Source organism: Schistocerca americana, chromosome 1 (assembly GCF_021461395.2).
Source record: "Schistocerca americana isolate TAMUIC-IGC-003095 chromosome 1, iqSchAmer2.1, whole genome shotgun sequence".
NCBI lineage: Eukaryota > Metazoa > Arthropoda > Insecta > Orthoptera > Acrididae > Schistocerca > Schistocerca americana.
The window spans coordinates 108,092,663-108,115,917 of NC_060119.1; the positions used below are offsets into that span (position 1 = coordinate 108,092,663).

A 23,255-nucleotide genomic window follows, 5' to 3' on the forward strand; every position below is an offset into this window, starting at 1 on the left:
GAATCCATTTAGGGCGAGACCCATACCCCCGTGCCCACACGTCGGCGCCCACCGGGTATTTTCCCGCACTAGGGGACACAGTACAAGGCCTGACAGGGTGAAGCAGGTGCAGTAGAGTGCGCGGTTGGCGGCCATGCAAGAGTTCAGCAGGGCTGCGATCACCCAGAGGCGTGAAGCGATAAGAACTCAGAAATTGCAACAGAGCGTCACCTGTGGAAAAATCACTAAGGAATTTTTTCATTTGGCTTTTGAAAGTGCGGACAAGGCGCTCGACCTCCCCATTCGATTGCGGATGGAAGGGCGGTGCTGCAACATGATGAATCCCTTGTCCAGTACAAAAATCACGGAAGGCCTGCGAAGAGAACTGAGGGCCATTGTCCGTGACAATCGTGGATGGAAGACCTTCTAGCGCAAAGATTTTGGACAAAGCCAGCGTCGTCGCCGCAGTGGTGGGCGACGGACATCGAACAACAAACGGAAACTTCGAGAAGGCGTCAATCAACAGTAGCCAATGAGTGCCGAGGAAGGGGCCGGCAAAGTCAGCGTGCACCCGTTCCCACGGCTGCGCCGGATCAGGCCACGGAGAGGGCAGAGTACGAGGCGCAGCCAGTTGTTGAACACACTGATCACACGCAGCGACCATGTGGGCGATGTCCGAATCAATACCGGGCCAATAAACGTGTCTGTGGGCCAGGGACTTAGTCCGAGAAATCCCCCAATGGCCCTCATGCAATAGTTTGAGAACATCTTTGCGAAGAGAGGCGGGCACCACAACCCGTGGAGATGCGCCATCCGTGGCCAGAAGAACAACACCCTCACGAACAGACAGACGAAGGCACAAGGCATGGTAGTTGCGAAGGGGATCCGATGCCCGGCCCTTGGTCCTGTCCGGCCAACCCCGCTGAACAAAACCGATCACCTGACGCAGGACCGGGTCCCGCGCCGTAGCCGACGCGACCTGCGAACCTGTAAGTGGAAAACCCTCGACCGCACGACGTTCTTCCTCATCAATGTGGAAACAGAGTAGTTCATATCGATCGAAAACCGGGTCGGGGCCCATCGGCAAACGCGACAACACGTCAGCGTTGGCGTGCTGGGCCGTGGGGCGATAGTGAATCTCATAGTGAAAACGAGAAGTATAAGGCCCAACGTTGCAGGCGGTGAGCTGCCTTATCCGGAAGCGACACCTAGGGGCTGAACAGAGAGACCAGCGGCGTGTGGTCGGTGATGAGGTGAAACTTAGAACCATACAAAAAAACGCTGAACTTTTTGAGAGCATAAATGATAGCGAGCGCCTCCTTTTCTATTTGAGAGTAACGCCGTTGGGCATCGTTGAGGGTCTTGGAAGCGTAGGCGATGGGTCGTTCTGACCCATCCTCATACCGATGGGCGAGAACAGCCCCTAGGCCATACTGTGACGCGTCAGTCGCCAGAACCAAGTGCTGACCCAGACGGAATGTGGCAAGATAAGGCGCTGACTGCAATTGAGCCTTCAGGCGGACAAAAGCCTGCTCACACTCGGCGGACCAACAGAAAGGAACGTTTTTGCGTAACAGCTGATGCAGAGGATGAGCCACCGCCGCCGCGGAGGGAATGAATTTGTGATAATAAGCAACCTTGCCTAGAAACGCCTGAAGTTCTTTGACCATAGACGGCCGGGGTAGAGCGGTAATGGCCGCAACGTGCTGTCGTAGAGGACGTATACCCTCACGGGACAAGTGGAAACCAAGATACACAACGGAGGGTTGGAAGAACTGTGACTTTTCCAGATTGCACTTCAACCCAGCTGAATGCAGAACACGAAACAGGGAACGCAAATTGCGAAGGTGCTCCTCAGTGGAGGCCCCCCCTGACAACAATGTCATCCAGGTAGTTGATGCAGCCGGGAACGGAAGCCATGAGCTGTTCCAAAAACCGCTGAAAAATGGCCGGCGCGCTAGCGACGCCAAATGGTAACCGCTGGTATTGATACAACCCACAAGGAGTGTTGATGACGAGAAATTCATTGGAAGATGCATCCAACGGCAACTGATGGTACGCCTCCGATAAGTCAAGTTTGGAAAAGAACTGGCATCCAACGAGCTTGGTAAATAACTCCTCAGGACGGGGAAGAGGATAAGTGTCAATGAGGCTTTGAGTGTTGACAGTGGCTTTAAAATCACCACACAATCGCAGACTCCCGTTTGGTTTAGAAACCACCACGATGGGCGATGCCCATTCGCTGGAGATAACAGGAAGGAGAATCCCCAAAGCTGTTAACCTGTCTATCTCAGCTTTGACAGGTGCACACAACGCCATCGGAATAGGGCGTGCCCGGAAAAATTTAGGGCGAGCCGTAGGTTTAAGAGTAATGTGGGCTTCAAAATCCTCGGCACGACCCAGACCAGCAGAGAACATGGACGAGAATTCAGAACACAAGCCATCCAGCTGTTGATATGGAATGTCCTCAGATATGCGGTGCACATCATCATCAATGGAGAACCCGAACAACTGGAAAGCATCATAACCAAACAGGTTTTCAGTGCCCGCATGATCCACCACATAAAACGTGAGGGGCCTAACAACAGACTTGTAGGCAGTGGAAGCATCAAACTGGCCAACGATAGGAATTTTCTGCTTATCATACGTTCGTAGATTTCACGTAACTGGAGACAAGGGAGGGGAGCCCAACTCCAAATACGTGCGAGAATTAATGAGAGTTACTGCAGAGCCAGTGTCCACTTGCATGCGAATGTCTTTATCCAGAACACGAACAGTAACAAACAACTTATTCGTTTGAGAAAGCACACAGTTAACATCCATGTCCGATGCCTCGTCCTCGTCGACAGGAACTTTAGGGGACTGACACACAGAAGCAATGTGGCCTTTTTTCCTACATGAATTACACGTGGCCCAACGTTTTGGACACGCGGCTCTGTCATGCTGTACGAAACAACGTGGACAAGAAGGAAGGGCGGAACGAACCTGCTTCTGTGGTTGCTGTTTTCGCTGCGAGCGTGGCGGCCCAACGCGACGTTGTTGACGCGAGTGCACCGCCGCCACATCGTCGTATCCCTGTGAAACAGGCAAATTGTCCGCGTCGAAAGTGGTTTGTACAGCGCCTACATCACACCACGCGTCTATTTGCGCACCAGCAGTGTGAGACACTTCAAACGATTGAGCGATGCTGAGAACTTCCGACAACGACGGGTTTGGCAATTGTAAGGCACGTTGCCGAACTACTTTATCAGGAGCAAGCCGTAAAATAGCGTTCCTAACCATTGAATCAGCGTAAGACTCATGATGAGTGTCCGTGACAAACTGATATTTCCGACTCAGACCGTGTAGTTCCGCCGCCCAAGCCCGGTAAGATTGATGGGGCTGTTTACGACACCGGTAGAACGCCACGCGGGCGGCAACGACATGGGTGTTTTTTCGGTAATAGTTAGACAATAAGTCACCCATTTCTTGGAAGGACAGAGAGGCAGGTTCCCGCAGAGGGGCTAACTGAGATAGTAGCTGATAGATCCGTGGGGAAATCCAAGAGAGAAATAACGACTTACACATAGGAGCGTCGACAACGCCGAAAGCCAAGAAGTGTTGCCGCAAACGCTTCTCATAATCCTCCCAGTCTTCAGCGGCCTCGTCATAAGGAGGGAACGGAGGCAGAGAAGAGGAGAACAGACGATGAGTAAGCGACGTCGACAACGCCTGAATAGCAGCCGTCAGCTGTGTTTGTTGTGCCTGAATAGCAGCCGTCAGCTGTGTTTGTTGTTCAATGAGCGCTTGCATAAGCTGTTCCATGTCTGCCCCGACACGAACACACAATTCCACAACGCAGGAAAAAAATATCCGACCTCGTCGCCAAAAAGTGTTGTAACCTTTAATCACTAATAAATTGCGTGGATATACAAAAGTAGAAACACTAGCGGGTTACATGTCACTAACTCCGTATCTGTCATTCGACTGCCGTGCTGTGACATGCGGCCGGCGCCGTTCATAGCCAGGTGGCGCTCCCGCGCTCGGCCGAGCTGCGGAGCGCCTCTATCGCCGTGTTCGCGTACTAACGTAGCGGCACTTTTGAATGTCGTGGCACTGTCACAACAGGGAGGGGTGTGGGAAATAGTAGGCAGGACATTTCTCATTTCAGGGCACAACAAGAGGTAGTCGAAACCATGATGGAGACTGTAATTCAGTTGCTCCAGTCCTGGGTGGTACTGAGTTACGAGGGGAATGCTTCTCTGTGGCCGGACAGTGAGACCTTGGGAGGTGGTGTGAGACAAGAAAGATAAGGCACAGGAGATTTGTTTTTGTACAAGGATAATTATGGTCTGTGAAGGCTTCAGTGAGACCCTTGGCATATTTCAAGAGCGGCCGCTCATCACTACAGATGCGATGACCATGGGCGGCTTGGCTGTATGAAAGGGACTTCTTGGTATGGAAGGGACTTCTTGGTACGGAATGGGTGGCAGCTTCCCAAGTGGAGGTATTGTTGGTGGCTAGTAGGTTTGATATGGGCAGGGGTACTGATGTAGCCATCTCTGAGGTGGAGGTCAATATCTAGGAAGGTGGTTTGTTGGGTTTAGTTGGACCATGTGAAGCAAATGGGGTTAACTGCTGTTGAGGTTCTGAAGGAATATGGATAGGGTGCCCTCAACCTCGATCCAGATCGCAAAGATGTAATCAATTAATCTGAACCAGGTGAGCAGTTAAGGATTCTGGGTGTTTAGGAAGGATTCCTCTATATGGGCCATGAATAGGTTGGCATAGGATGATGCCACATGGATGCCCATAGCTGTACCCTGGATTTGTTTGTAGATAATGCCTTCAAAGGAGAAGCAATTGTGGGTGAGGATATAGTTGGTCATGGCAACTACGAAAGAGGTTGTTGGTTTGGAATCCGTCCGGTATTGGGAGAGGTAGTGTTCAATAGTGGTAAGGTCATGGAAATTAGGGACGTTAGTGTAAAGGGATGTGGAAGCAACAGTGATGAGCAGAGCACCATGCGGTAAGGGGACAAGAACTGTGGTTAATCGGTGGAGAAAATGGCTGGTATCTTTTCTATAGGAGGATGAGTTTTGGGTAATAGGTTGAAGGTATTGGTCTACGAGTGCAGAGATTCTCTCAGTGGGGGCACAGTAACCAGCCACAATGGAGCATCCTGGGTGGTTGGGTTTACAGACTTTAGGAAGCACGTAGAAGGTAGGGAGTTTTGGAGGGTGGGGTAAATGTAGTAGGTCTGCAAGACAGGGTTTGTCAGCTATGAGGGGACGTGTAGGAGGTTTGGAAGTTGTTGTAGAGGTGGTGGACAGCGGTACTCCAAGGCAGGAGTAGGAGGTCAGCAGCTTGGAGAGCTTTTTGAGGTGGCATTGGACATGTTGCTCTAATTCCTAGAGTTAGAGCTGCCCAACACGATATCCTTCATTTCAATGACTGCTTCACAGCCTGTGCCATACAGATCCTTCCCACCAACACCAGTTTTTCTGAACTGCGCAGGTGGAAACTTTCCCTGCAATATATCCTATGTTCCCGTAAGCCTCCTGGTCTCAGCCTTCATTAGTCATTGTCCTCACCCATCCAGCCCCTTCCCTGTTCCCTGTGATGCACACCAGGCTATCATTGCACCCAGTTTTACTTCTCTCCTTTTCCGCTCCTCCCCCCCCCCCCAACCTCTTCCCTGCACTCCGTATAACCTCCCAACTCCACATAGCTGCCTTAACCTCTCTCCACCTTGTCCCTGCACACTCCAACTGCACACAGCTGCCTTAACCTCTCTCCACCTTGTCCCTGTGCACTCCACAGCACATCTCACTGTTCCCCACCCCACCCTACTATTCCTCCCCCCTCCACACCCCAGCCTCCTCCTTACCCCCACCCAGCTGCCATTCCCATGATGCACTGGTGCTGCTGCTCACAGTGTGGCTTCAGTTGCCAGAGACTGGATTTTTGTGTGTGTGTGTGTGTGTGTGTGTGTGGGTGTGTGGGGAGGGGGGGGGGGCGTGTGTGTGTGTGTGTGTGTGTGTGTGTGTGTGTGTGGCCTAATTTTGACGAAGGCCATACTGGCAGAAAGGTTATCTGTGACAGTATTTTTGTGGTGCCTATCTGTGACTCAGCATCTCCGATCTATGTTGAGTAGCAATTTTCCTTTTCATAATACTGTTTTTTTTTTTTTAAAAAACTTCTGACACATTTGGTTCTTAAGTTTTTTAGATGAGATTTTAAAATTAATGATCCTCTCTCTTCTCAAATGAAAGAGAAAAGAAAATGAATGAAATCTTTATATATATACAAATTATTCACAGAATCCTCACGTCACAATAATTTTGTCAGACAATAGCAGAAATCATTTCACAGAATTCTGCAAACACTGCTGGGAATTTGTTTATTTGAGGCATGCTGCCATGGGATGGTTGACCGCAACTGTCAGTACCGAGAAAATTGGACAATTACTTTTATTTCATCTGTCTCAGTTGCACTGATATAAAGCTCTGCTGACATGCCCATTCTCAAACCATATACCATGCTATTAACTATAATTATTCATACAACACAGTGCCGAAAGGCATGAACAACCTCTGTACAGCAAAGGATAGAGTGGGCAACTAGTACCCTCACTGATCTTAACCTATGTGTCTGTTGGAGTTTGGTTGTGTCAGTCAGTTACAACAGACACAAAGGCTAAGATCAGTGAGATTAATTGTTGCCCACTGTATACTTTCACAAAATTATGTAATTGGATGGGTAAAAAATCTACTCACCAAGCAGTGGCAGAACACACACATAAACAAAGGTTGTAATTAGGCAAGCTTTCAGAGCCAGTGGCTCCTTCTTCAGGCAGAACGGTTGAAGGGGAACGAAGAGGGGTGAAGGAAAACGACTGGAGAGGTCTATGAAAAGGGGTAGATTTCGGGAAAGTCACCCAGAACCATGGGTTAAGAGAGACTTACCACACGGGATGAGAAGGAAAGACTGATTGTTGTGGACTGCACTGGATGAGATTTGAAAACCTGCAAGCTTAAAGGTCGAAGACAGGCTAATATGCAAGACAGAGATTACTACATAAACATCATGCATGAGTTAATAATAGTGTAAAGCTAAGTGCATTGCACGCAACAGAGGTGGGAGGGGGGTGAAAAATAGATGGGTAAGACAATTAAAGATGTAGAAATCTGAAATGGAATGAAGAAAAGAGTAGTTACAGCGAAGATATGCTGAAACGGAAGAAATTAACTTAAATTGAGGCCAGGTGGGTGGCGAGAACCAAGGGCATGTTGTAGCCCATGTTGTGTTTACATAACTGCTGGTGTATGATATGTGTCGTTTCACAGGTGGCTCTCCCTTTGATAGTATATATTTTGCCAGTTACAGGGTCGCTATAGGGGTGGTAGGAGTGTGGAGAGAGGAAGTCTTGCAGTGAGGACAGTCACAGGGGTAGGAGCCGTAGGGTAGGGAGATGGGTGCAGGTGGAGCATAGGGTCTGACAAGAATATTGTGGAGATTGGGAGGGCAACGAAAAGCTATTCTGGGTCTGGTGGGCAAGATTTCAGACAGAACTGATGTCATTTCAGGGCATGATTTTAGGAAGTCATGGCTATGTCGCAGTAGCTGATTAATCCATTCCAGACCTAGGCTGGTTGGGTAATTATGTGCAGTGAAGGCTGAGGTGAGAATGGTGTTGCCTTAGTTGAGCAGCACCTGCAACCCTAGTACAAAGACTCCCCTCCTATATCAGATATATCAAACATTTCCTTGATTGTCTGAAATCCATGCCCCTCCCATCCCCAACCACACACTTTGCTTGTCACCACTGATGCTACCTCCCTCTCTCTATACCAACATCACCTGCATAATGGTCTGTATGCTGCTGAACATTTCCTCAGTCAGCGACCACCTGATTCCAGACTGATAACATCCTTCCTACTAATCTTTATCAACATTATACTTACCAATAACTACGTTATCTTTGAGGGAAAGACTTACCAACAGATCAGGGCTACGGCCATGGGGATGAACCTGGCTCCATCCCATGCCAACCTTTTCATGGGTTGCTTGGAGGGGTCTTTCCTGGGATTCATAAGTCTTCAGCCCCTGGTTTGATTTAGATACATCGATGACATCTTTACCATAGGGATTCATATGAGACTGACCTGTTAAAATGCCTAGAATCTCTGAATACCTTCTCTCAATGAAATTTCACATGGTCCTATTCTGAATCCCTTGCCACTTCCCTTGATGTTGATCTCATCCTCAACGAAGGCAAGCTACACATTTCTGCCCACATTAAACCTACCAACAAACAATAGTACTTACATTTTGACAGTTGCCATCCTTACCATGTCAAATATTCCCTCTCATAGAGCCTTGGCGTTCGAGGCAAACATATTTTTTCGGTTGCAGACTCTTTACAGCAATACACCACTAGTCTCACCTAGCCTTCACTGCATGTAATTACCCAACTAGCCTAGCTCAAAAGCAGATTTCTCAGGCCATCACATCCAATCCTGATACTGCTGATCCCTCCAAAAACAACTCTGGAGTGCCGGTTTGGAATGGATTAATCAGATACTTCGACAGGGGCATGACTTCCTAAATCATGCCCTGAAATGAGATCCATTTTTTGTGAAATCTTGCCCACCACACCTAGAATAGCTTTTTATCGCCTTCCCAATCTCCACAATATTCTTGTCAGACCCTATGCTCCTTCTGTACCTATCTCCCTACCCTATGGCTGTTACCCCTGTGAACATCTTGCTGCAAGACTTGTCCTATGCACTCTCCTGTCACCACCAATAACAGCCCTGTGACTGGCAAGACATATGCTATCAAAAGGAGAACCATCTGAAACGACACGTCGTACACCAGCTGTTATGTAAACACTGTTCAGTCTTTTACATAGTCATGACTACCACCAATTACCAATTAGGATGAATGGGCATACGCAGAGGGTGTATACTGTCAACAAGCAATATCCTGATCCAGAGCATGCTCTATAACATGACAATCGGGCAGAGGGTGTATACTGTCAACAAGCAATATCCTGGTCCAGAGCATGCTCTATAACATGACGATCGTGATCTCGCTGCCTGTTTCACCCCACACACCGTCTGGATTCTTCCCCCAGACACAAGTTTCTCGGAACTCCGCAGGTGGGAACTAGGGCTAAAACACGTCCTTGGTTCTCACCACTCACCTGGCCTTAATTTACATTAATTTCTTCCATCTCAGCATTTCTTCACAGTACTACTCTTTCCTTCACTCCATTTTAGTTTTCTACATCTACCCATATAGTTTTCACTGACAGTTTTCATAGGCAGTTATCTCTGTCTTGCGTATTACCCTGTCTGCTACCTTTAAGCTCTCAGGTTTTTAAATCTTGTCCAATGCAGTCCCCAACAATCAGTCTTTCCTTCTCATCCTGTGTGGTAAGTCTTCCCTGTCCTGCGGTTCTGGGTGACTTTTCCGAAATCTACCCCTTTTCTTAGACCTCTCCAGTCCTTTTCCTTCACCCCTCTTCCTTCCCCTTCAACCCTTCTGCGTGAAGAAGGGGCCACTGGCTCTGAAAGGTTGCCTAATTATAACCTTTGTTTATGTGTGTGTTCTGCCACTGCTTGGAGAGTAGATTGTTTATCCATCCAATTAAATTATTTTGTCAAAAACTGATTGTATACTTTGCTATACAGAATTGTCTGTGTCATTTGGCGCCACACTGTATGAATAATTATGGTTAATAGCAAGGTATGTGGTTTGAGAATGGGAGTGTCAGACAAACAGGTAACTACTGCAGCATAATTTTATCAATGCAACTGAGATGGACGAAGTACAAAATTATCCAATTTTCTCTTTGAGGGAAATTATCGGAAGCATGACAAAATGCCCTTCAGCAGAACCCCAAGAGCTCTTTATCAGTATGTGCCTCAGTGGTATGATGATAGCTCCACTTAGTGTACTTTCCATGGGACCAGGTGGTGAACTAGAACTGCACATTAAGCATAATCACCTTACATGCTACTTGCTTCATTTTGTGCAAACGCTATTTTTTTCCCCCGCCTTCACTAAGCTGGCAATGAACTACCAGCCACTCACAGAAGTCCTCTCACATCAGATAAAATGGAATTACTACAGATTGTACAAGTCTTTGCCTTTCTGGTGTGGTTAAGTTCTTACTTCTCTTAATAGCAAACTGAAACAGTGTATATTTTGGGCAAACAAGTTTCATGGCAAACATTTCATAAATTCTTTCAATTCAGAAATTATTGATTTACTCACCTGGAAATTCATTAGGCCAAAAAAATTCATTCGCACAAATGGATTTCTTCGAGACCACACATATACTAGCATTATTGTAAATGCTTGTCCAAGAAAGAGCAGATTAATAAAATACGCAAAAAGCTGGCTTAGATAAGGAAAATTAAAAACAAATCAAGCAAAGGATGTAATTACACTCTGATCAAGCTACATAGTGTGCACCTGGTAAGATATCAACGATGACTGTACCATTTATTTTGTAATGCACCTATAGAACGTATAATGGGCAGTCAAATGGAAACGAGGCAGATGGGGGAGGGAAAACAAAAGACAAGTCCCAGTAGGACTCTGAGGGTCCCATACAAAAGTAATTATGTACACAGATAGATTGTCTATATGTTTTGAAGAGTGAGCTTGCAGGTATCAAAATATGTAACATATAAGGCCACACCTGTTCAGTGTCTTGGCTCAGAAGCTCTTGAATTACTTACACTATCAAGGAACTGTAGACCTTAGTATTTGACATAAATTTCAATTTGATACCTATACCCAGTCCTAAGAAAACAGGGTATTAACAGGGAGAGAGACAGACAAAATAAAGTAATTCTACGAAAGTTCTGGTTTTACCAACTGAGGCATGGAACCCTAAAAAGTAAATAAACTGTTTATTATTTCAAAAGTGAACAACATACTTGTTAATGCATTTATCCCACAGAGACAAGACTGTCAATGCCTTCATGGATAATGTCTGCTGTAGCCTACAGGACCATGATTGTACCCAGGCACACACTTATTTGTGCAAAGCAAATCGACAGTCACGAATATCTTCCTTCATGGCACCAAAAATATAAATATCACATGGGGAGAAAACGGGACTGTATAGAAAATGTGTAAGGGCTTCCCAGCAAAACTTCTGCAACATAGTTTAAACATCATTGGTAATATGGGGGCCCACATGTTGCCAGGGTTGTTTTGGCTATGATGCAGACATTTCACTGGGAGTCCCTTATACATCCTTCAAATGGCCCTGTATCCCCCCCCCCCCAACCCAATTCCCATACTTTTGGTTCCATGACGAAAGAGATTCTTGGCAGTTGATCTGCTCTGGATGAAGAGGTGCACACCTGGGTACAGTTGTGAGTCTTTAGGCAACCACAAACAGTTTTCCATGAATGCATAGACTGTCTTGTCTCAGTGGGATAAATGTACTAACAGTTATGGTGATTACTTTCAAAATAATAAACAGCTTACTTACTTTTCAGGTTTACATATCTCAATTGGGAAAAACAGAACCCCACTTTCTTCTGTTAAGATCCCATCTGCCTAGTTTTTATTTGACAGCCTCTCATGTGTTACTGATTCTTTTGTATTCTTTGTCCTATCTCTATCTATTTCCTTTCAAAGCACACTGATGTACACAGCACTACACACATTTTATTTGGATAAGATATAAATAGTTGGTTTTAAGTGATTACGGGTACTGGACTACTACTATGTGAGTACAAAAAAACAATAATTCACTTATTTACTAGATTTCTTTGTAATGAAACCTAGAATATTGCTTCAATGTACATTTCATAAAAATCACTCTGTTCATTTACATATAGTCATTACTATTTGCAAAGTTATATCTGTTCAGTAAGCACACCATTATTGAAAAATGCTGAAGTATTAGACATGCATGTTTAAGTTTCAGGAATTCTGCACACTACAGAATATCTCATAATTGGTGTGAGGCAATGTCAGAATCAAACAGTGAACAGATGACACAAGTTACACAGACAGAATGTAATGCAAATATTCCCAGGACAAGGAAATCTAGAACTAGGTCAGTTTAGTTTACTATGAACTGGATGGAACGGAGGAAGGGGAAGAGTGTGGTTTCAAGTTTTATTTGCAGACTTGTGGACAAAATAGTGTCACATCATCATCATCATCTTCATCATCATCATCTACAGTTTCTAGCTCCTGGCTGAAACTGCTTAGAACATAGACTTCTCCACTTTTTCCTGTCCTCCCACCATGTTCCTCTCTCCACTCTGTCCCTGTCTTCTCATTTTGGGGAAGCCTCAACCTAGAGAGTGCATCCCTTGATGGCGGATTGGGGAATGCTTGTCAGCATCCTCTGGCTGTTGAGGGGCAGGAGGGAAATAAAATACCTCCCAACAGACAACAATGGCCAGAGAGAAAACTCCATCAACAAATCCAGCTACAATATACACAGAAAGCCAGTAGCTGATAAACAACATGCTTTCAAGCATGAAAGCCACAATATGACTGTAAATATCAACAAGAGAAACTTCAATAAATATCTATATTTGAAGACAGGCAACATTACAAACCAAGTTTGTGTTACTACCATGTGCCACCATCCGTTGGATGATGTTAAAACAAAAATGCACTGATTCATAGGCTTGTTAGAATTTGGAAGCCATTGCAGTAAATTGTGCTACGAGGTTTTCGCTATGATGGACATAGTGCATTGTCATTTTGCGATTCACCTTTTGCTTTGGAAGCCGGCCGCTGTGGCCGAACAGTTCTCTGTGCTTCAGTCCGGAACTGCGCTGCTGCTAATGGTTGCAGGTTCTAATCCTGACTCGGGCATGGACGTGTGTTATGTCCTTGGGTTAGTTAGGTTTAAGTAGTTGTAAGTCTGGGGGACTGATGACCTCAGATGTTAAGTCCCATAGTGCTTAGAGCCATTTGAACCATTTTTTTTTTGCTTTTGGAAGGGAAAACACAAGATAAAATAAAAGCAAAATTAGGTATTGTTTAAAGTGATCCTTCTTCATCAGTGACAAGAGTTCAATTTTGTTCAACGCTGTTTTGTCACATTCAATGAAATGCCAAGAAACAATCAAAACAATTGGCTGCTTCTCGTAAATCTGCTCGAAATAAAGCAGAGTTGGCTCAATCAACCAGAAAAGTCATGGCGATGAATTTTAGGGATGCGAAGGGTCTCATCTTCATATAAGATGACCTTTGCATCCTAAAAAATATCCTCTTTAACATTTTCAGCTAATGGGAGCATCAACACCTTTTCTGTAACAGTCACCAAAAGTAACCCATTGTTTTGATTGCTGCCTGGTTTCCTGTATGATGATTAATCCATATCTGATCCACAATGACAACTTCACATAAACAGTCTATTGGATCTTGCTTAAGTTGCTCTCAACACAGTTTTGTAAATCAAAGACGCACTTACTAATTGCCCAGTGTGAGCAATTGTGGAATTCAACTGAAGTCCTTGTGGAACTCAACTGAAGTCCTACAGATCTCTCTTAAATTTCTCAAAACATGGCACAATAGTTCAAAACCACACTCACTTGCTGTCCAACATTTGTAATCGCAACAGCCATCATCAGCCTGCCAATTTTTCAACACCAATCCATCATGTGGTTTTTTATTTCTTTTTTCTATTTTTATATTTTTATTTCCTTATTGACCAACTAGAACCATGAAACATTTTCATTTCCTCTTCTTTTCTTGGTATTTTCTATTTTTCCAGTGTGCCATCATCTTCCCCTGTAGTCTTTCTCTTTCTTCTGTCCATGTTGTATTTCTTCTGCACTGAAGGTCTTCTAAATTTAATATTTTATTCTTAAACAGATTTCTGTCTGTTATTTCTTATTCTTTGATGTTTCTTTCTAGATATTTCCTCATTTCTGCAATCCACGCAACTGTTGATTTCTTCTTCCAGAAATACAGGAACATCTGTTTTGCAAGTCATTCAGTAGAGGTGTCCAAAACAGATTAATCATCTTTTAACTACTACTTCTGATTTCCTCTAAATTTTTTTTTAGATCTCCCCATTACTTCTCATTTTCCAGCCATCTGTAGTTTGTATTGCACCCCCTATGGTAGGGCTTCACAACATACGTGCTCGCGGAGCAAGCTATGAACAGCAAGGCGCGAGCACAGAGCAGAGCGAGCACGCTACCCCCACTACCGGACCAGAGCTGAGAGTCACGTGGGGCACACAACAGCTGCCGCCAGTCAATGTAAATCTGCGGCCACCTGCAGGGATATCACTCACGAATTATTACTGTGACAATTGAAACAAATAAAGGAGAATGTACACGTGCCACATAATTTTATTAGCTTAGTGTATGCCTCTACATTCGTATTAATTTGTGAACTATTACACAATAAAAGGTGTCACTGAAGTGTGAGATTCTCAGTTATCTTGTACTTTTTGCCCTTTACAATTGCGTCTATGTTCGGAGTAATTGTTCTTGTGCATCGTAGGCGCAGCGTGCAGTTCAAATTTTGATCAGACAATGCGTTTCTCAGGCACGTCTTGTTACATTTCATAGCAGAGAACAGTTGTTCACAAACATACGTGGAACCGAACATTTATATTATTGTAGCCGCCAGTTTGTGCAAACGAGGAAATCTATCCTGAGGAAAGTGTCTGTAGAATTCCAAAATGTTTTTCTTGTTCTGAAATTTGTCTCTGTATTCTCTGTCACACTGCAGGTAAATAATTTCTAGTTGCAGCTCAGGACGAATCTCTTCAATATTCGCTGAATATGGAGAGTAGAACAGATCAAAATCACTGTCTAGTGTTGTCAGATCTTGAAAGCGTTGATCAAATTCTTCCTTAAGGGCAACTAAACTATGGGAATAACGTTCACTGTCTTTGTGAACATCTTGCATGGATGATAATTTAGGAAAATGAGCTAGATTTCCTGTTTCCTGCTGACTCACCCAAAGTGTCAATTTCATTTTAAAAGCTCGTATTCGATCTATGAAATGAGTAATTAGCAGATCTTTACCTTGTAGTGGAATGTTCAAAGCATTCAGATGGCTAGTTAAATCTGCTAAGAATGCGAGACCAAATTTCCATGAAGGCTCTTTCAATTCAAGTCAGGAACACACATGTTATTTATTTCCATGAACATATTTATCTCATCTAATAGGCAAATAAATCGATTCAATAATTCGCCACGACTAAGCCAGCGGACCTCGCTGTAATAAGGCAGGCTGCCACACTGGCTTTCTACATCCTCAAGAAAGCTTTTAAATTGCCTTGTGTTGTAGCCCATGCTTCCTTATATAAATGGTTGTACGAACAACAACACACACTACATTTTTTAGAGTGATACTCTTTGCACATAAGTTTTCCTGGTGGATCACACAGTAAACACCCCATATTTCATTCGGCACGGTCAGTTTTTGCATTTTCTCCTTCAACAGCACAACGAAACCTGATTATTTCCCTGTCATCGCTGGTGCACCGTCTGTAGACACTGAAACTAAAGAATTCCACGACAATCCTATATTTTCAACACTTTCTTCAATACTACTTAAAATATCACCTCCGGTTGTAGTGTTCTTCATGGCTACTACAACGAGGAGCTCCTCCCTCACCTGAAGATCTCTTTTAACACCTCTAATAAATATGGCAAGCTGCGCTGTTCCAGTGATATCAACACTTTCGTCCAGAGCTATAGAATAAGCCATAAAATCTTTACAGATATTTGCAAGCTTGCTCTGGACGTCATCTGCCATGTTCTGTATGTGACGCATAATGTTCGTGTTAGATAATGGCACAATCTGAAACTGTTCAACTTGAGATGGACACAAATGTTCCGCTGCAACTACCAAACATTCTTTTATTAAATCGCCATCAGTGAAGGGGTGCAGGGATTTTGCTAAAAGCAAAGCAATTTTGTAACTCACTCTGAGAGCTGCCTCAGTTTATTTTTCTTTGTCGTCCAGATCTTCTTCGGATAGCTTTCTTTTAGGTTTAATAACTTCCTGTGCACGATCTGGTCCATCACATTTTCCACTTCCGTAGTCTTTCGCGTGGTACGACACATAATGTCGCTGTAAATTAACTATCCTGAAAGAATTCAGTGTTTTGTGACATACTAAACATTTTGCAACACCATCTTTTTCTGTAAACAGATACAATTCTTCCCAACTGTGAAAGCATGGTTGGGGTTACACAACTGTGACTTGACACGATTCTTAACCAGTGAAGTGACTGTTAGAGCTGATCGTACTACTTTAAATGTTACACAGTCGTCGCGATTTCAATAGGCAAGCTGCGGCCCTATTCAAACATGCACGCGCATTTCCCCTCCTCCCCCCCCCCCCCTCCCTCCCTACTCCGCGACCTCGCACCTGCTCGCGAGCACGTGCCTGAGCAGACGCGAGTACTCGTGCTCAAAACTGGCCAGCCCTGCCCTATGGCCTGCTTATAGTTTATTGTCAGGCATTCACAGCCATATAAACATTCTGGCCATACCATTGGGGTATAGTGTTTTAGTTTGTTTCTCTAGATATGCATTTCTTGTTATAACTATTCTTTGTCAAACCATATGCTCTCCATTTCGTTAACTCCCACATCTACTGCTAATTTTTCTAGCCCATTCTGTTGTATAATTTCTCCAAGATACTTGAATTTACTTACGCGCTCTATTTTACCTATTTGAGTTTCTATGAATTTTGGTGGAGTTTTTTTTGTCTGTCATGGATTTTGTTTTTCAGCTGAAATTTTGAGACCAAATCTATTTGTTGTTTCTTCTTTATCTGAATAACTGCATCTGGCAGAATTTCTGAAAGTACAGGGTAAGCACAAAGTCTTGCCATGGTTTTAACATTTATTACAGAATAATTGTTTGACATAATAATTTACATTTGATGCCATAACATAGGTTAGTGTTACTAGTTTTTATAAGACCACTTACATTAGTAAACCTCAATGTGTGCTCCCTTGGTAGCTTGGAGAATGTCAAGGCGGTGTTCCAGTTCCCGCCAGGTGTTTCGTAACGTGTTCTGTCACAGTACCCACAGCAGCTTGTATCTAGACTTCAGTTCGTCGATGTCAGCAAATGGTGTGACAAAGACTATGGCCTTGATATAGCCCCAGAAAAAAATTTCAAGGGGCGTAATGTCTGGAGAGTGGGGTGGCCATGGTGTTGGGCCGTTCCTTCCAATCCACCGATCTAAAAATGTTTCCTCCAGGAAATCATGCACTAACAAATCCCAGTGGGGGAGGGGGGGGGGGGGGATGCTCCATCTCGCTGGAAAATTATCCATTCTATTCTTCTAACTGTGGGGCAAAGAACTGTTGCAAAACGTCTATATAAATGTTAGTGGTAATGGATTTTTCTCCGAAGAAAAATGGTGCAAAAACCTTGTTAGGCATGAGGTCACACCAAACCTTCATTTTTTTCGCTGTAACTGCACCCCATATACAGACATTATGCCTATTTACCACTCCACTGACATGAACGGTGGATTCATCGGTAAAGCATATGTGATTTAAGTAATCATTAGCGCCATCAATCCTGTTGAGAATATCAGTTGCAAATTCAGCATGTGTCAGCAAATCATTTGGTTGCAAGGCCTGGACAATTTGCACTATGTAAGCATGCAACCTACACCTTTCAGAAGACTCTTCACTACACTTGCTTGAGGTATTTGAAGTTCACGTGATGCTTGATGAGTTTATTTAGACGGACTCCATTGATGCGACTGCCGAACACGAACAACAGTTGCATCACTCACACAAGGCCTGCCACTTCGAGGATCTTCAACGGTGCCTATTTTGTTAAACTTTGCATACCATCGCTTTATTGATTTAACGTCAGGAGTGCTACGTCCATAAGAAGCCCGAAATTTACGCTGAACACTAATGGGCGATTTCGTTTTGTGAAACCAAAGCACGCATTGCACTTTCTCCAGCTTCGACACCATTTTGCCAGCAACTAACGTGACCTAACAGACTGCGTCGGCGTTGTGGAGCACTAGTGCCACCTATTGATCACAACAACTAGTAATACTAACCATGTAATGGCATTGAATGTAACTTATTATGTCAAACAGTTAGTCTGTAATAAATTTTTATTATCAGGGCAAGATTTTGTGCTCATCCTGTATTGCAAAATCAGCTGCAAAAGTCCAGCAGTTTCCTTCCTAGAATTATTGACATTCCCATCTAAGAAAATTGAAAAACTTCACTGGAAGGTACTACAGGTAATCTCTTTGACAAGAAATTGTAGGAAACAGGCTTCTTTTTGGTGAAGAAAAAGAAAAACATGTTCACCACAAGCTGTTACTGCAAAACGCATGAATTGTGTTAAGAATTGCTGCCGCATCCCTGTATTTGCCCAATTTGGCTCCCAGCAGTTTCTTCTTGATCCCAAACATGGCGAAATAGCTCAAAGGCAAAAAATTTCTGCTCAAGAGATAATGTCATAATTGAGACAGGAGTATATTTTACAGCACTTGACAATTCCTAGTTTTTGCATGGGTTAAAAAAGTGAGTGGACATTGGGAAAAGTTATATTCCTAAAAAGAAGAACAATATTGATTTTCTTTTAAATATTGTCCTCATTCCAATTTCTTGAACTGCACTCATATACTTCCATTAAAAGCATGAACCATACAAATGCTCATGTCTAGAACTGCTTTCACTGTAAATGTAGCCGAGCATGCTTAAATTCTAATGCTCAAAAGATTTATTTTGAATTAACCAAGTACCCTGCATTGCCTGAGAATGTCTTTATTCCAATCTTTTGTTAGTCCATCTCTCCTCCCCCTATATGTGCCAATCTCATCCTTCCCCCTTGCATCTCTCCTTCTTCTCCTCCCCACTTCTCTCTCCGTACTATCACACTCATTCCTATAGGAGGCTGGTGGTTCTTACCACCACTGTATTTCTTTCTAAATTGTAACTAATTTGTATACCAAATTTGACTGAAATAGTTCCAAGAGTTTAGGATGAGTTTTTACCCATGGCTTTGCTCACGTACACACTTGTCAAATACATTCCACATCTATTTTACACGATTCAAATGTATTTTGCCTATCTATTTGGTGAATTTCACCCTGCAGTTTCGTTTTCAAGCAGCTACACATTTATGATGTCATATCTTCTGAACTATGTGTCGTGCAATGATATATTCTAAGTATGTTCAGCAGCATATGTGGAAACCGTGAAATGTGTTGTGAATAGAATTAGTCATAAGCAAGTAATAAAGTAAAACATCATACTTGATGCCACAGTTTTTGATGCATTTCAGTACTTGAAGTCATATCTCCTAAACTATGTGTTATATTATGATATATTTTTGTAGGTACATTCCGTGATATATGTGGATACTGTCTGCGAAATGTGTTGCAAATAGAATTTGCGGCAAAGACATATTAAATTAAAATGTTATGCTTGCTTCTCACAGATCTCTGTATTTGACGCTGTATCTCCTAAACTATAAGTTGTACAATAATATAATTTTTCTGGTGTATTCAGTGGCACATGTGAATACTGTTTACAAAAAGTGTTGAGTATACTGTTAGTAGTAAAGAAATAATAAATTAAAATGTCATGTTTCATGTGGCAGTTTTACTGCATCATAGCAAAAATCCAGTAAGCAGTGAGCTTTTGAGCTTTTTTCGTTTCATCATTTTGTGGGTGCTGTCAGTGGCAAACAGTTTCATAAAGGTTTGAAATTATATGTAAGGTTTGTTGCATGTCTCTATGTGCTCTCATTCTCAAATACCGGATGACTAAAGTATGGGTGTATGTGTGTGTTGAGGGTTACGCAAGCTTCATTTCTATCAATCTTACAGTGTAATTTAAGAATGCAACTATGAAGCACTTGTCAGCTACATAAAGAGATTGAAGAAGCCAGTGACACAAAAAGAGCTAATAGTGTTATCAGTGTGCACACACATTACTTTAGAGAGGTTATCACTTTCACTTTCACTGTAATGTGACACCAACTGCAGTAACAATGTGAGTGTAACAATTTTCATTACAGAAGGTATTGGCCACAAGTTATTATGCATATAAATTTTAACAAAGGATACAATCATCATAAATCCTCCAAATAGGAACATCATAACAAAGTCTGCTGTTCTGCCACGAAATGAGCCTTCCTCCAGCATGCGACAATATCTATACGTAAATATCATGCTGAAGAAAAAATTAAAGCCCACTGTCCCGAAGAACAGGAATGTTGTCACCAGTCGCCAGAGCTGAAATGAAACCAAAATTCAGTAAAAATTAATGGATAACTGCAATGACAATCACTCTACAGGAGACATTAAGTTGTAGTAAAACAGCCAAACAAAGTAAAGCTATGCAAAACCAGGGCTGCAATATAGATCTTTGTTCTGAAAGCCGAAAGTCCTGATATGAGTTTAGGCCAACACACTTTTAATACAACAAGAAGTTTACACGACACTAATGACATTAACATCACATTCCATATCAGACTTCAGTACATAATTTTTTTGATAGGAATTGAAGGGAATATTAGTGTTTTAACATGCCATCAAAAAACAGAGATCGAGCAAAAGCTTGGGCTGGACAGGGAAGGAAACAGAAATGGCTTAGGGATACAATGGAAAAACTAAATCTGGATGGGAATTTATATCCTGATCCTGCTGAATGTGAATCTGACCTTGATTTTTACTGATAATATTTTTGTAAAAAATTTTTATGGCAGAATGAAAATTATCCGATAATAATGGTAAATTGGCAACAACAGACAAACCAACAGCCAATGGAATACAAAAACATTTCACACTTTATAATCAATGACGACATTCGCAAGCAGTGTGGAGTGGGAATGCCATCGCATTGGGATGAACACATATTTAAAGCAGACCCAAGTACAATAGCAAAAAGAGGTTTCCGCTGAAAGATAATGGTAAATGACCTATTAGGAGACTAAGATAATGTCGGCTAGTTACACACCATATAGACATCCAGACTGCAGGTCTCCATTTTGATCCAGCATAAGACTGTGCCATGTGGAGACAGAGCATTAAAAGAGAGAGGGCCCTGCTACATCGCAGGACAAATGATGAGGACCTACCTCAGTCATTTGTTTGTGTTCAGTGAAGACAGTTTTCTTATGGTAATACACTCCTGGAAATGGAAAAAAGAACACATTGACACCGGTGTGTCAGACCCACCATACCTGCTCCGGACACTGCGAGAGGGCTGTACAAGCAATGATCACACGCACGGCACAGCGGACACACCAGGAACCGCGGTGTTGGCCGTCGAATGGCGCTAGCTGCGCAGAATTTGTGCACCGCCGCCGTCAGTGTCAGCCAGTTTGCCGTGGCATACGGAGCTCCATCGCAGTCTTTAACACTGGTAGCATGCCGCGACAGCGTGGACGTGAACCGTATGTGCAGTTGACGGACTTTGAGCGAGGGCGATAGTGGGAATGCAGGAGGCCGGGTGGACGTACCACCGAATTGCTCAACACGTGGGGCGTGAGGTCTCCACAGTACATCGATGTTGTCGCCAGTGGTCGGCGGAAGGTGCACGTGCCCGTCGACCTGGGACCGGACCGCAGCGACGCACGGATGCACGCCAAGACCGTAGGATCCTACGCAGTGCCGTAGGGGACCGCACCGCCACTTCCCAGCAAATTAGGGACACTGTTGCTCCTGGGGTATCGGCGAGGACCATTCGCAACCGTTTCCATGAAGCTGGGCTACGGTCCCGCACACCGTTAGGCCGTCTTCCGCTCACGCCCCAACATCGTGCAGCCCGCCTCCAGTGGTGTCGCGACAGGCGTGAATGGAGGGACGAATGGAGACGTGTCGTCTTCATCAATGAGAGTCGCTTCTGCCTTGGTGCCAATGATGGTCGTATGCGTGTTTGGCGCCGTGCAGGTGAGCGCCACAATCAGGACTGCATACGACCGAGGCACACAGGGCCAACACCCGGCATCATGGTGTGGGGAGCGATCTCCTACACTGGCCGTACACCACTGGTGATCGTCGAGGGGACACTGAATAGTGCACGGTACATCCAAACCGTCATCGAACCCATCGTTCTACCATTCCTAGACCGCCAAGGGAACTTGCTGTTCCAACAGGACAATGCGCGTCAGCATGTATCCCGTGCCACCCAATGTGCTCTAGAAGGTGTAAGTCAACTACCCTGGCCAGCAAGATCTCCGGATCTGTCCCCCATTGAGCATGTTTGGGACTGGATGAAGCGTCGTCTCACGCGGTCTGCACGTCCAGCACAAACGCTGGTCCAACTGAGGCACCAGGTGGAAATGGCATGGCAAGCCGTTCCACAGGACTACATCCAGCATCTCTACGATCATCTCCATGGGAGAATAGCAGCCTGCATTGCTGCGAAAGGTGGATATACACTGTACTAGTGCCGACATTGTGCATGCTCTGTTGCCTGTGTCTATGTGCCTGTGGTTCTGTCAGTGTGATCATGTGATGTATCTGGCCCCAGGAATGTGTCAATAAAGTTTCCCCTTCCTGGGACAATGAATTCACGGTGTTCTTATTTCAATTTCCAGGAGTGTATAATTAATAATTATGTGGCATTATGAAAATTATTACACTCACATGATAAAATTTTGAATACAGACAATATTTGACACCTGTGCAGATTAAAACTGTATGGTGGGGTCCACACATTACGCTGCTAAGTGGAAGATTCATTCCAGGAATAGTTAATATTCATCAATCCACTGTGTTGTGCAGATAGGGAATATCATCCATTGTGGACAATGGAGCAATCATTTGCATCTGCTTCAAAACTGTAACAAGTAATGACAGTTAGCACAGACTCAACTGTATGAGTCTATACTGGAAAGGGACATCCACTTCCAAAGTCCACACTTGTACTTCATATACAGGGTGGAAAATAGAACTAGGAAAATGTGAGGCTGATGTTAGCTGCCCTGCTACAGAAGCAGAAGTAGGAGAAATGTGTCAGACTACGTGTCAGTAATGGATTTAGCAATCGTGGAGCAGTGCAGAGGATGCGTCAGTCATATGTGCATTTTGCAGTTATGGTGACATTGCAACAGGTGTACAACAGCAGTTATAGAGTCACTATCAGGTTTCACTCAGCACTCTAATTTCTTTTTTGCATGAAATCAAAGAGTTCATAATTTTGAAGAGAGGAAAAAAGCATGAGGAATGAACAGTCTGTTTATATCCCTGAAAAAATAAAAAAATGACAGCACATTGGTGCTAAGATTTTGTAGTATTCGAGAAAACAGCATCAAATTCAATTTTAC

General features: G+C 43.8%; 1 protein-coding gene across 1 annotated transcript in view; it reads right to left on the reverse strand.

The window, feature by feature from the left end:
- The window catches only part of LOC124549778 (derlin-2), a 79,129-nt gene that overhangs the window by 44,979 nt on the left and 10,895 nt on the right, over positions 1–23,255 (reverse strand). The window contains exons 3-4 of the mRNA XM_047125267.1: positions 20,050–20,217; positions 10,246–10,368 (exon numbers count right to left, since the gene is read on the reverse strand). Of these exons, the coding sequence (XP_046981223.1) occupies positions 10,246–10,368; positions 20,050–20,217 (291 nt within the window). The remainder of the gene's footprint in view (positions 1–10,245; positions 10,369–20,049; positions 20,218–23,255) is intronic.